We start from the raw sequence: 12,720 nt of genomic DNA on the forward strand, positions 1-12,720 counted from the left end.
GAAAGGTCAAGGTCAAAAATGTTGATGCAGTTGAATAGCTCTCATCAATATGTATCAACATATAAAGTTTGATAAAAACATCTTGAATGGTTTCTTTGAAATTGAGATAAACGCAAAGTGTAGCGGAAGGACAGATGGAATGACGGAAGATGGACATGGCAAACACTATATGCCCCGGCCATATTATATATGGCGGGGCATAAAAATCGTAAATGTAGACGTTCAATAATATCAATATTTTTAAATCCCCATATTTCACAACCACTTTGTCAAGGAGATCTAACTGACAATGAAAAGGTAAATTATATAATTATGCCGTACATTGTCTTTCGTGCTTGATTACATAGGTATTTCTTAGCCTTGGAAAAAGATCTTATCTTGAGAATAAATTCCCTTATTAGTTTAATTCAAGGCATTGATATTTTTCATTATCTTGTTTTTGTGTTAGGCCTATGGGGGATGTTTTATTGGGTTAGCTTATGCCGTTTAACCTCATCCGCTAAGGTCGGAAATGGCGATGACCTCAGATACAGCAACGAATGATTCATATATGAAACCAAAAAATAGACAATAATTTTTTTAATTACGCTTACGATCTGCTGCTTTTTTTTCATATGAATTGTTATTTCAGTTAGGATGTCCACCTGGTTACAACTGTCAGTACGATTACATAACAAGGCGATATGAATGTGTGAGAGGTAGGTCTTAATTAATAACACCCCACTCCTTTCCCCTAAGTAAAAAAAAATTAAAAAAAAAATTAAAAAGTTTGTTTTTTTTTATTTCAAAAATAAGAATTATGCAATTTTTTTTTTGTTTACTTTGATATTTTATTAGTAGTAGAGACGGTATGGAATATACTCATGATGTGTGATTAGATGTAGTGTATGAATTGTATGCAATATATCTATGATAACAAGACAAACTCTTATGTCGTTCTCTGATGTAATTTTTGTTTCTTTCCTTTTTCACAGAAGATTGCAGACGAGTAAGTATTATTGTCAACAAATGACGTTTTCCTTGTGTTAAAGTTAGCAAATTATCAGCTGTAGCTGAAGCTCAATGTCAAAGATACTGTATACCACTTCAGATATTTCTTATTTTGTAGACTGGCTGTCCCCCTGGTTTAGTATGTCGTCGGTTTGGATTCACAGGAGCATACGAGTGTGTTCGAGGTAAGATGAATTGTTATATATATATAAAGAGAGAGAGAGATCCAAGAAAAATCACAGTGGTCGGTATTATATATGAAGAATATTTAAATATATAAAGACCCAGAGAATGAGTAAAACATATTAGCGCTTTCATTTCTTCTTCATGTTTTACAATATATTGTAAAAAAAAAAATCATGAAGAAGAAATGAAAGCTCTTTTACTCATTCTCCGTGTCTTTATCTATTTAAATATTCTTTATATATATATATATATATATATATATATATATATATATATATATATATATATATATATATATATATATATATATATATATATATATAGTGGCTGCAACGTTATTGTTGACAAACCAATCGTGTAGAATCGTTCGTGTAACGTGCGAGATCGTGCGTGTATCAGACTCAATCGTTTGCGGCTTTAATCGTGCGTGATCGTGCGTTAAGAAACGTGTAAATTTCGTTTTGTAAATTTTTATCAAAATGTTATTTGATATACAAGCATTTTGCTTGTCTGTTTTTCTTTTAATCCAAATAAAATAAATGAAGGGCGATTTACATAACTAAAAGCAGAACGAACTAGTTATTGCTTGGAAATGAGCAATATAGTAAGTCGTACAATATTATGTTCTCGTCAAATAGCGTGATTTTTTATGAAAAACCGTACTTAGATGTTTAAGGATTTTTTTTCTCGAATGTTGATTATGTTTACTGCTAATTATGGTCAAGCTATTTTAAAAATCAATAAATAAAAACAGATATTTTTACAAATAAATAAATAACCAATTCTCAATGCTTACATAAATATTTCGTCGGCGAATGTACATGTTCACGACATGATTGTCGGGGTTTCTTTTATCAGTGTTTATCTCTGGAGCTTACTTTTAATTATTTTTATAATTTCTGCAAATATATGATTTGTAAAATAATTGTTGATTTTAGAGATTCAGAAATGGAAACACGGATATAGCTTAATATATATAGTTTACTTCATTTTCATGCCCTTTTTTTTCAAACTTATCTCTTTCTGCATATTATGAAAACCGATTCTATCAAAACTCACGGTTCACCTACATGTACATCTTCTGATAGAGCGAAAAAAAAGTTTTCTTAAGTCGGAGAATTACGTAAATAATTATTTGTAATCTAAAATAAACTGATAAATGTCTTACATGTACATATGTATTTAGTTCCAGAAATATCCATTTCTATTTTTTTTTCATTTTTCAAAGTCGATGAAATAATATCAATAATTATTTGAAATCTAAAAGAAGAATTAAGCATTATTTCGTTTTGAAAATATCCATTCCTAAAGAATTTGAACCATTTTGCGCGAAGAATCGTGCGTTTGCGTTAGCAATCGTGTAAGATCGTGTAACGTGTAGAATCGTGTGCGTGAAGGATCGTTCGTGTAACAGGTTTTATCGTGCGTTAATCGTGCGGAATCGTTCGTGTAACGTGATCGTTCGTGTAAGCTGTCAACAATAACGTTGCAGCCACTGTATATATATATATATATATATATATATATATATATATATATATATATATATATATATATATATATATATATATATAAGAGACAGGGGAATTAAAAAGTTTACTTTGTGTATAATGGGACAAAATGGTAATTTGATTTATAGTGGAGAGCGCTTTTTACAGAATTATTACTATGATACCATTTGTTCCTGTTTTAAAGCTTATTCAACAAAAATAAACAATTGATGAAAGTGGATTTAGATTATTTATTTGATGCTCTGTATTGCAGATAATACAATATGCGTAAGTTGAAATTATTCTTACTTTTCTACATTATATTTGTTTAAATTTTGGAGATAATTTATATTTTCAATCAACCTTACATTCTTTCTTTTTGTTTAAAAAATACACTTGAGGTAAGAATTGTGGATCAATAGGACGATGAGAACCCGAAGGGTTTTTTTAGTTAATGTGTTTTTTAATAACTTAATTAAAATGATTAGATTAAAGAATGTAAATGTAATTTATATGTGGTCTGTATTCACAGCGAAGCGACAGAGACTGTCCATTTGGGTACTACTGCAATTTTAGAAGGCAATGTGTACGTGATATCTTCCCAGGAGCAGCAGGATCCGCCCCTCAATCTTCAGCTACTCAGGCAACCTGAAACCGGATTGTGTATATGATCTGAATTAAAAATTGGAGTGGTGAATGGCTCATTATTTTTTTCTATGATGTTTGCAGCATAATGTCAAGGTTTGGTGTCTTGTCAGGATATTCAGTAAACATAAAATCTTCTATCAAAAGTTGTAGTTGTAAGAGCACATGGTTTCTATGATGGCTTCTTGCTTATAAGTTACGAGTTAAGATTAAAGCTAACCTGATGAATAAAATTTAGTTCTCCCAATTATAAGATTACAATTAGAATTGATATTAAAAATATCCTTGAGTATCTTATTGACAATATCTTTGTAGTTTTCGGAGACCAGGTCTTCAAACAATCTGTAGGAATTTCTGTGGGTGCTTTTTTCGCCCCGTTATTAACATACTATTTTGTATTCATATGAAGAAGAATTTTTTTTTTTGGAAAACTTATACAATGAAAAGAAGTCTCTTGCTGTGGCATTCAATTTGACATTTAGATATATTGACGACTTTTAATCAATGAAGAATATCAATTTTCATTCCAAGTTGATTCGATATATCACACTTAACTCGCAATAGAAAGACGCCACTGTTACATCTGTCTCTTATTTGGACGTTTTACTCACAGGTACTTGTGGACAGGAACAACCCCCCCCCCTCCAATATGCCCCACAGGTCAAAAAATATTTTTATGTATTTTTTTCATAAATTATTCTTCTAGTGCACATTTACAATGTATTCCATAAGAAAAATCCAAAAAATAATGCAGAATTAACGTTTTACTAAAAAATCATACCCGCGGTATTATAAAATAGAGAAGGTAAGTCACTTCCATTTGTTTACACTGGACCCCTCTTGGATATCAGGCCCGAAATATCATTTACCTAATACATGTCACCGAAATGTGTCATGATCTCTTGTTTCGGTAGATATTTTTGTCTTTAATCGTGCTATTTAATTGCCCAGGCATCCCATAATAATCCGAGTATTCATCGTCAAACGTGAAAAATGCTACAAGATTTGGAAATGTCAGAGTAGAAATTACGGAAGTGATGCAAAAACGACACCTAGCGTGTAACTCTCGAGTTCCGAGTGTTATAGAACTAAGGGAAAAGTCAGAGGTCTACGAAAAAGTTCGGGAAAATTTTGATAGATTCATTAGAATTAAATTCTGCTTAAGATTTTCGAGATGAGCGAGGGTAGTCGTCAATATTCCCTTTAAAGGATGTTATCATTGATACCAAGTAGCGGTTTAAAAATCGCTTAAAATTTATAAACTTGACATGTAAACCCCCCCCCCCCCCCACTCCACCTCGACCGCCTTCCCCATCTGCGTGGACATGGAATTTTCATTAAATTGTGTCTGCGGAAAGGTGGATATCCGTTAAACTAATGTGGTAGTAAATATAATATTTAGAATGATAAACTAGTTTTAAAAATAAGTAAAGACAGAAATGTGATTATTTAAAACTGTACAAAAAAATCTCTTTTTTTCCCCATTTGTTATGAATTCGCTACATGTATTTAATCAATATTGATTAATTTGGGGACGGGGGCTGTGCAACGTCATTACAAGTTACAGTGTTGGAGAAAAACAAATTGACCGGTTGATGAATGGTTGTACAACCTTTGCAATATTTAAACGTCAATTGCTACGTAATACAAGTTGCAATTATCTAACTATGACTGTTAGAAAAGACGTACCTAAAGAACTTTTTTAAAAGTCTTTATTTTATAGAAGTTAAGCTTCCGTTTGTTCAATCAAAATAATAGCAGCTTGATATACATGTAATCAAGGCCAGAAATAAACTCAGCAGTGCGACGCGAAAGTAAAGAAGAGCATGAACATTATTTTTTTTAAAAAAATGGGGTTCTGATCTTCATTCTTAAGAATTTAATTTTGAAAAGACTCACATTTAAATTCCTTGGCAAATGATAATCATCGCATAAGAATATTAAAAAATACACATAATTATTAAGCTTAATATTATCGGAATTAATTGCAAGCATGTCCATGTAGAAGGGGAAGGGGGGTTACATGTCTTGTAAGTTGTAAATAAATGTTTAAGCGATTTTTAAACCGCTACTTGGTATCAATGATAACATCCTTTAAAGGGAATATTGACGACTACCCTCGCTCATCTCGAAAATCTTAAGCAGAATTTAATTCTAATGAATCTATCAAAATTTTCCCGAACTTTTTCGTAGACCTCTGACTTTTCCCTTAGTTCTATAACACTCGGAACTCGAGAGTTACACGCTAGGTGTCGTTTTTGCATCACTTCCGTAATTTCTACTCTGACATTTCCAAATCTTGTAGCATTTTTCACGTTTGACGATGAATACTCGGATTATTATGGGATGCCTGGGCAATTAAATAGCACGATTAAAGACAAAAATATCTACCGAAACAAGAGATCATGACACATTTCGGTGACATGTATTAGGTAAATGATATTTCGGGCCTGATATCCAAGAGGGGTCCAGTGTAAACAAATGGAAGTGACTTACCTTCTCTATTTTATAATACCGCGGGTATGATTTTTTAGTAAAACGTTAATTCTGCATTATTTTTTGGATTTTTCTTATGGAATACATTGTAAATGTGCACTAGAAGAATAATTTATGAAAAAAATACATAAAAATATTTTTTGACCTGTGGGGCATATTGGAGGGGGGGGGGGGGTTGTTCCTGTCCACAAGTACCTGTGATTTTACTGTAGAAAAACATTGATGGCAAACTGACAACTAAATTTTTTGATAAACTTGATGACTTCATCTTTCCTATCGTCAACTCCCCTTATATATGTAGCAATATACTATCATCACTTGCATATGGAGTTTATGTCTCCCAGTTGATTCAATACGCAAGTGCATGGTCTACGTACGATGAGTTTCTAAAACGAGGCAGACTGTTGACAAATAAGTTGATGATACAAGTACTTCAACAGCCTCGCTTAAAGTCAATATTTCGCAAATTCTGTGGTCGGTTCAATGACCTTGTCTGCAAATACAATCTGCCGTTAAGCCGAATGTAGACTGACGACTTTCATGCAACTGAATAGTCTACGGATTTTTCCATTTACCCGATTAGCACACGGCGGATGTCGACAGGAGATGCTTACTCTTCAGTGTTGCTCTATCCTCAGTGAAATTCATGAACTGCACTCTACAATCCTAGCTAAGTATTGAGTAAAATCGGCATTTATTGTTACGCAAAGGGCATTTCGAACTTCAAATCTTTGGGAGGGTTGGAAATTTTATCCATATGCATGTAAATGGATAGAGAGATTACGGAGATTGTTACTTGAATTGTACTAGCTTAACTTATCTCAAACTGCAATAGAATCGAAAGTGAGGCTTGAGGCTTTGCAATATCATATATCACTGAAGATGTAATTCTATCCTCAACAGAATTCATGAAATACATGCACTCCACAACCCTAGCTAAGTATTGAGTAAAATAGACATTATTCAAATGCTACACGGACTTGAATATTTCCATGACACGACCTCAAAAAATTAAACATATCATCCTAACACTCAGAAATAAATAGAGAGAAAAATACAAATCTTTTACATGTATTTCAATAATATTACAAAAGAAAGGTACATACATGTCAGTACAATAATTTTGCACCTGTGATGACATAGTTCATACTAACAATGCCATGCTGAACGTGTTATTGACAGAGATAAGGAGATATTGATAATATATAATTAATGTTCGAGAAATGCAGGGTGGAAGGGCATCAAAGTCTACGTGTTTATTGAAAAAATGGACATTTTGCTTGATATTGTCATCGGCCACTTGAACTATTTTATATGCCACCTGAATTGCATCTTTAATGGTGCGTGCCCCAGTGTATCAAGTCCTAGGTGTGAACACATCATGTTCTAACACTCGATATTGAGAAAATATATTTACCTTGGGTGATATGATGCGTCAGGCTGGGTCGGCAGTAGAATCGAAAGTGAGGCTGAGGATGGTACCTGATTCCGCCTCCGTCATCAGAGGTCCGAGTTGGCTCTGCTACTAATTTGCATTGTTTAAATGGACTTTTGAGAATGATAACTGTTTGTTATCTTCACATTTCATACTTTGAATATTTACTAAATATAAATAAACTTTTATTAAAAGGTTTTAAAAGGTACTAAATTATGTAAACACGAAAATCCTTTTCGTTTATTTGAACTTGTTACTTACCTTGTTGAAATAAGCATTCTTGCTCTTGCGACATGAAACATAATTATGTCGACATACAAGGTAGCTATGTTGACTAGAATCCCATTAATGTCGATAAATATTTCAACATACATTCTATTCATGTCTACATAGAAGAAAATAATGCATTTTATGTATGTTAACATGAAATATAATGCATGTTTGTTTACTGAATAATTGAATTTTAAAATTATACAGAATAAATTGATTGAATGTAGTTTTACATCCCATTCTAGAATTCTAGAATCATATTCTGCTTAAAATTGAGATTGACCACAGGTTTACCTGAACTTCATTTAATACATTTTAACATAACTAAAGGTTAATGTCATAGCAAGAGAAAATCTTTCTGTATTACTATTCAGTCTTCGCATTGTCAATTAACAATTGTTATTTCCATTTATATGTCGATACGATATATCCCGGTGAGCTTTAGATAAAAGATACTACAGAGTCTAAGACATCTGTTTCATATTTGGATATTTTACTTGAAAAAGACGTTAATGGTAATCTAACAACCAAGCTTTATGATAAACGTGATGACTTTAACTTTTCAATCGTCAACTTCCCTTACTTATGCAGCAATATACCTTTATCACCTGCATACGGGGTTTATATCTCTCTGTTGATTCGATACGCAAGAGCATATTCTACTGATGTACAATTTCTAAAACGAGGTAAATTATTGACAACAGGTTGATGAAACAAGAATATCAGGAGTCTCGTGTAATGTCATCATTTCGTAAGTTCTATGGTCGATACAATGACCTTGTCAGCAAATACAATTTATCATCGAGTCAAATGCTGACTGACGTTTTTCATACTAATTGTTAGGACATTATTTACACACTGAATTGTCGACAGATTTTTTCGTTATTTCCCGATCATGACAAGGAGCACAAGGTGGATGTGACCGGTCACTCCTCCATGGCACCTGATCCCACCTCTGATGTTTTGGAGGTCAGTGTTTGCTCTGCACCTATTTGTAATGTTTAATGGACTTTTGAGCTTGAATACTGTTCGTTATCTCCATATATTTCCTTTACGTTGTACCTACTTTCTACGTTTTCTCTTTGTAATGTGTATGTGTGTGTTTTTATCACCTTTCTTTGTGTGTTGTTCTGTACGTTACTTTCTAGTTTTCTTTTTGCATTTGTGTATCACCTTTTTTGTGTGTTGTTATGTTTGTTTGTTGTTGTTCTGTCTTCCTTTGCGTTGTTCTATCATCTGTGATGTTCTGTTTATTCCTTTACATTGCTTTGTTCTTGTTTGCATTGTTCCTTTTTGTGATCTGTTTTTTTTCCCTTTGTATCGTTCTGTTCCCTATTGTTTAGAAAGCGAGATCAAAACTGTGAAATGTGAAGTCAACGAATAGTAATCATTCTCAAAAGTCCATTTAAATAATACAGTTGTGAGCAAAGCCGACACGAACCTTTGAAAACAGAGGTAGAGTCAGATGCTATGGAGAGATAAGCATCCCCTTCCAACATGTCTCACCGGCTATATGCTCTTTTTCGTGATCGGGCAAACGGAAAAAAATCTGTAGTCAAGTTCTTTATAAGGAACATTTGCTATCCAAAAACCTCCAAAAGAACTTTGTTAATGACGAATAATATCAGTACTTTTGATTTCCAAGATAAAGCAATCGGATAGATCATAAAAACAGTTTAATCATTGGAATTAATTTTTATGGTCATTACAATGTCCTTTTTTAAAATCTCTGATGAACTGGAAAGAAAGCTGTTTGGTTCTGAATAAAAATTCGAAAAATTTGCTCGTTAAAAAGAATAGTAAAAAAAAAAATAGTATCATATGATTACATAAGTCATGCATGATTTCCGTTCTTTTACACTAAACTGTTTGTCGATAATACATGATCATATAGTGATAATTATCGACATACATGTTTATAATTTTGTCGAAAAGAATTATTTTACATAGAAATATTATTTGCATACACTCTTGACTTCTGTTGTTAAGATAATTAAACAAAAAGCAGATATTCTGGTAACAAACATATTCTGAATTAGGAAGAGATATTTACTCTTTCACAATCCGATATTTTTAAAAACAAAAAAACACTTTAGCAAGAAAAAAAATTGAAAAGCACTGAATTCTATGTTCTGTTAAGTTGTAATCTGTAAAACTCCAAAGGACTAATATATCTCTTTTTAATTTTCCGATTATTTAGTTTGACAACAGCTAGGTAAAGGTTATATATATATATATATATATATATATATATATATATATATATATATATATATATATATATATATATATATATATATATATATATATATATATATATATATATAAATTACAATTAATAAGAGCATCCTTATTTTAAGGGAAAAAACGTTACATTTATGTAAATGTCTCTGTGATTATTATACAAGATTTCGTAAATATACATGCTATATTATACACTTATCCACTGGCTGTGATTAGGATAGCTCTTTTATCAAACCCACGACAGGAACTATTCCCCGAGGGCTTGCCCGAGGGGAATAGTTCCTGTCAAGGGTTTGATGAAAGAGCTATCCCACTCACAGCCAGTGGATATGCGTTTTATTATACATGTATTGATGTACATCATAATTTTTGAGGGTTTGTATTACCTCATAGGCAAAACATAAAAAGAATAATTACTAAAGTTTTGAACAAGTATTTGGAATAAGATAACACTGCTAGAATGAGCTGAAATCCTGATGACGTCACAATGCTACTTAAGTCAGGATGAGATCATCAGTCTATATATTGATTATAGGAAATCAAAATTGGCGGCAAAAATTGCATGAAAATTTTCCCAGGGTAGATAGCACAAATTATTATACCTCTGTGAATTTTTTCTATATAAAAATATGACGAATAAACATGCTATTTTCTCCAAACAGCCCCTACCGTGGAATAGTTTTTGTGCTATTTGCCCATGGTGAAATAGTCATTGAACTATTCACCGGCAGCATTCTGTTTCCCTCGCTTTTTATCTCGGAACTCTTCTGGTTTTATCCACATTGTGACGTAACACAAGTAAAGACTGCTTCGGTATAATAAAACACCTATTTACTGACTATTCGGACAATAGCAAGTTTATCGTCCCCCTCGACAGCAACTATTTCCCTCGGCTGCGCCTCGGGAAATAGTTGCTGTCTTGGGGAACGATAAACTTGCTATTGTCCTCATAGCCAGTAAATAGGTGTATACTATACCCCGACGTATAGCTTTGCTATGCGTGGAAATATTCAGACTATAAAATATAGTTATTTTACCTTCTTAAATTTATATAGGAAACATTTTAACAGAAGTATAATAAATATGATTTATCTTCACAATACACTTTGCATATACACTTTGCATTATCTTTTTAGAATTTCTTTCAATATTCTGAAAAAGGGATAGTTCTAGTAATTTTTTTCCTTTGCAGAATCAATGTTTATTATAATAGATATAATCTACCCAAAGTACACTTGAAGAAAACCTCAAGAAAATAAGGTCTTATACTTTTGTATAATATTGACATACTTTTGTTCAATCATCCTTAAATCTTTGAATTACTGAGGGAAGGAATTTTTTTTTAAAATATATATAAACGATTACTGCTACAATGCTGTAAAACTATTTTCCCACACATGGTAAATTCAAAATTTACAACTGTTTTAACAGTTGAATGTATTATGTTGATTTAACTCAAAACATTATTTCATTATTTTCAAATAGATAGAAATAAAATAGTTCAACAATTTCTTCATATCTTTCACAAAAGGTATTCATTTTTCTCTTTAACCAGAAAACATATATATCTTTATTAATCAGACTGTGTAATACTACAACTCATGTTTGCAAGATGCTATTCATTCTAATTGTTGTACGTAACCATTTTTTAACATTGTAAGACCACAGAGAGCTGAGGATAAAGCAAAAAGTCCAAGATCAATAATTAAATTTCTTTACCTTACAATCAAGGAAAAATAAACTTAGAATTACAACCCATTTCTCTGACGTGTGATAGTCTGTCTGTTTCTTTGTAATGGCAGTCTGTATGATTCTGTCTTAGGAGGACAGTTCCCTGCCCGAATACTGGCCAGATTTTGTTTCTGACAAACATAATGCTTAAAATATCCATATATCATTAGATTCCAGATCCCTCGAGTGAAAAACAGGCTGGTGAGCAGATTAGACAGGAGGAATAATTCCGGGGATTGAAAATCTGGAGAGTTTTCAACGAAAGTAATCACTTGATAAGGAGTGTGTGTAATTAGTACATTGAGTGATAGTGCCAGTAAGAGCTTAACAACGAAGAAATATGTCAGAATTCTCTCTCGTAAAATTGTAAAGTACTTGATGACTAGTACCAGAAATAGCGAAATCACAACTGTTAATGGTATCAAAAACAATATAAACAGGTCCATCAATAGAAAGTACTTGTGAAGAAAGACGAACCGTTTATTTAAAATACATTGTTTGTAAGCTCTCTCAAATCCAAGTTCAACGTTGGTGTGGGTTAACGGAGTGGACGTGAAGAGGACCACACTCCAAATGTTGAAAGATGACGAGAAGAACCACAGAAGACTAGTACAGAACATGCATCGAGCAACGGTCACGAATTCACGTGTCGGACACAAAATTCGCATAGTCTTCTCTGCAGTCATAAACATGATAGTATACGGAACCACAGTCTTAGACAGGAAGCTCATAAAACGGAAACACTTACATGAATAGGTCGTCTCCTTTTGGTATAGGAATAAAATGTGTGTGGGAATGGCTACTGTACCATTCAGAAAGTCCGCTACGGCGATAGAAAAGATGAAGACATTGGTTGACCTTCCTAGAAGACGCTTCTTCCGGATCAGAGCAATGATAAAGAAGTTCCCAAACACAAGGAACACGCAGGATAGGGCATCAATGAACACGATGACATTGAAAAAAGTGTCGTTTGGTGTCGAGGTACTTTCATTTTTCTTAAGTGACAAATTCGTGGACGAATTCATTGCTTTCAAAACTATATCTGCATGTCTGTTTGTTTCAAGATTATTTTCGAAAATTGATTGCAACAAATCATTGCTTTCCTTCGAAGGAAGATTAATAGTGGAATGTTCCGACTAAAATCCTAATGCACACTAAATGGATGTTTTGTTAACAAATGTTTGAACAACAGACGTATTCAGCTTCTCCAAATGAACTGAAAATAGAATAGTT

General features: G+C 32.6%; 1 protein-coding gene and 1 long non-coding RNA gene across 2 annotated transcripts; one reads left to right on the top strand and one right to left on the bottom strand.

Moving 5' to 3' along the window:
* The first annotated feature begins 631 nt into the window (after window positions 1-631).
* On the top strand, window positions 632-3,348 carry LOC133174373 (uncharacterized). The gene is made up of 5 exons (XR_009719129.1): window positions 632-698; window positions 975-988; window positions 1,109-1,175; window positions 2,941-2,954; window positions 3,199-3,348. It is a non-coding gene; the product is annotated as an uncharacterized LOC133174373 (long non-coding RNA).
* Window positions 3,349-11,504: 8,156 nt separating this feature from the next.
* On the bottom strand, window positions 11,505-12,512 carry LOC133174076 (trissin receptor-like). Its single transcript, XM_061309118.1, has one exon. The coding sequence runs from the start codon at window positions 12,510-12,512 to the stop codon at window positions 11,505-11,507; it is 1,008 nt and encodes a 335-aa protein (XP_061165102.1).
* Between the last annotated feature and the right edge of the window lie 208 nt (window positions 12,513-12,720).

The sequence above is a fragment of the Saccostrea echinata genome, unplaced genomic scaffold, assembly GCF_033153115.1.
Source record: "Saccostrea echinata isolate AGI-Se365-2 ecotype Australia unplaced genomic scaffold, CSIRO_AGI_Sech_v1 ptg000057l, whole genome shotgun sequence".
NCBI lineage: Eukaryota > Metazoa > Mollusca > Bivalvia > Ostreida > Ostreidae > Saccostrea > Saccostrea echinata.

Coding starts and splice junctions, on each gene's coding strand:
- LOC133174076 (XM_061309118.1), bottom strand. CDS start 12,512: ATGAATTCGTCCACGAATTTGTCACTTAAGAAAAATGAAAGTACCTCG.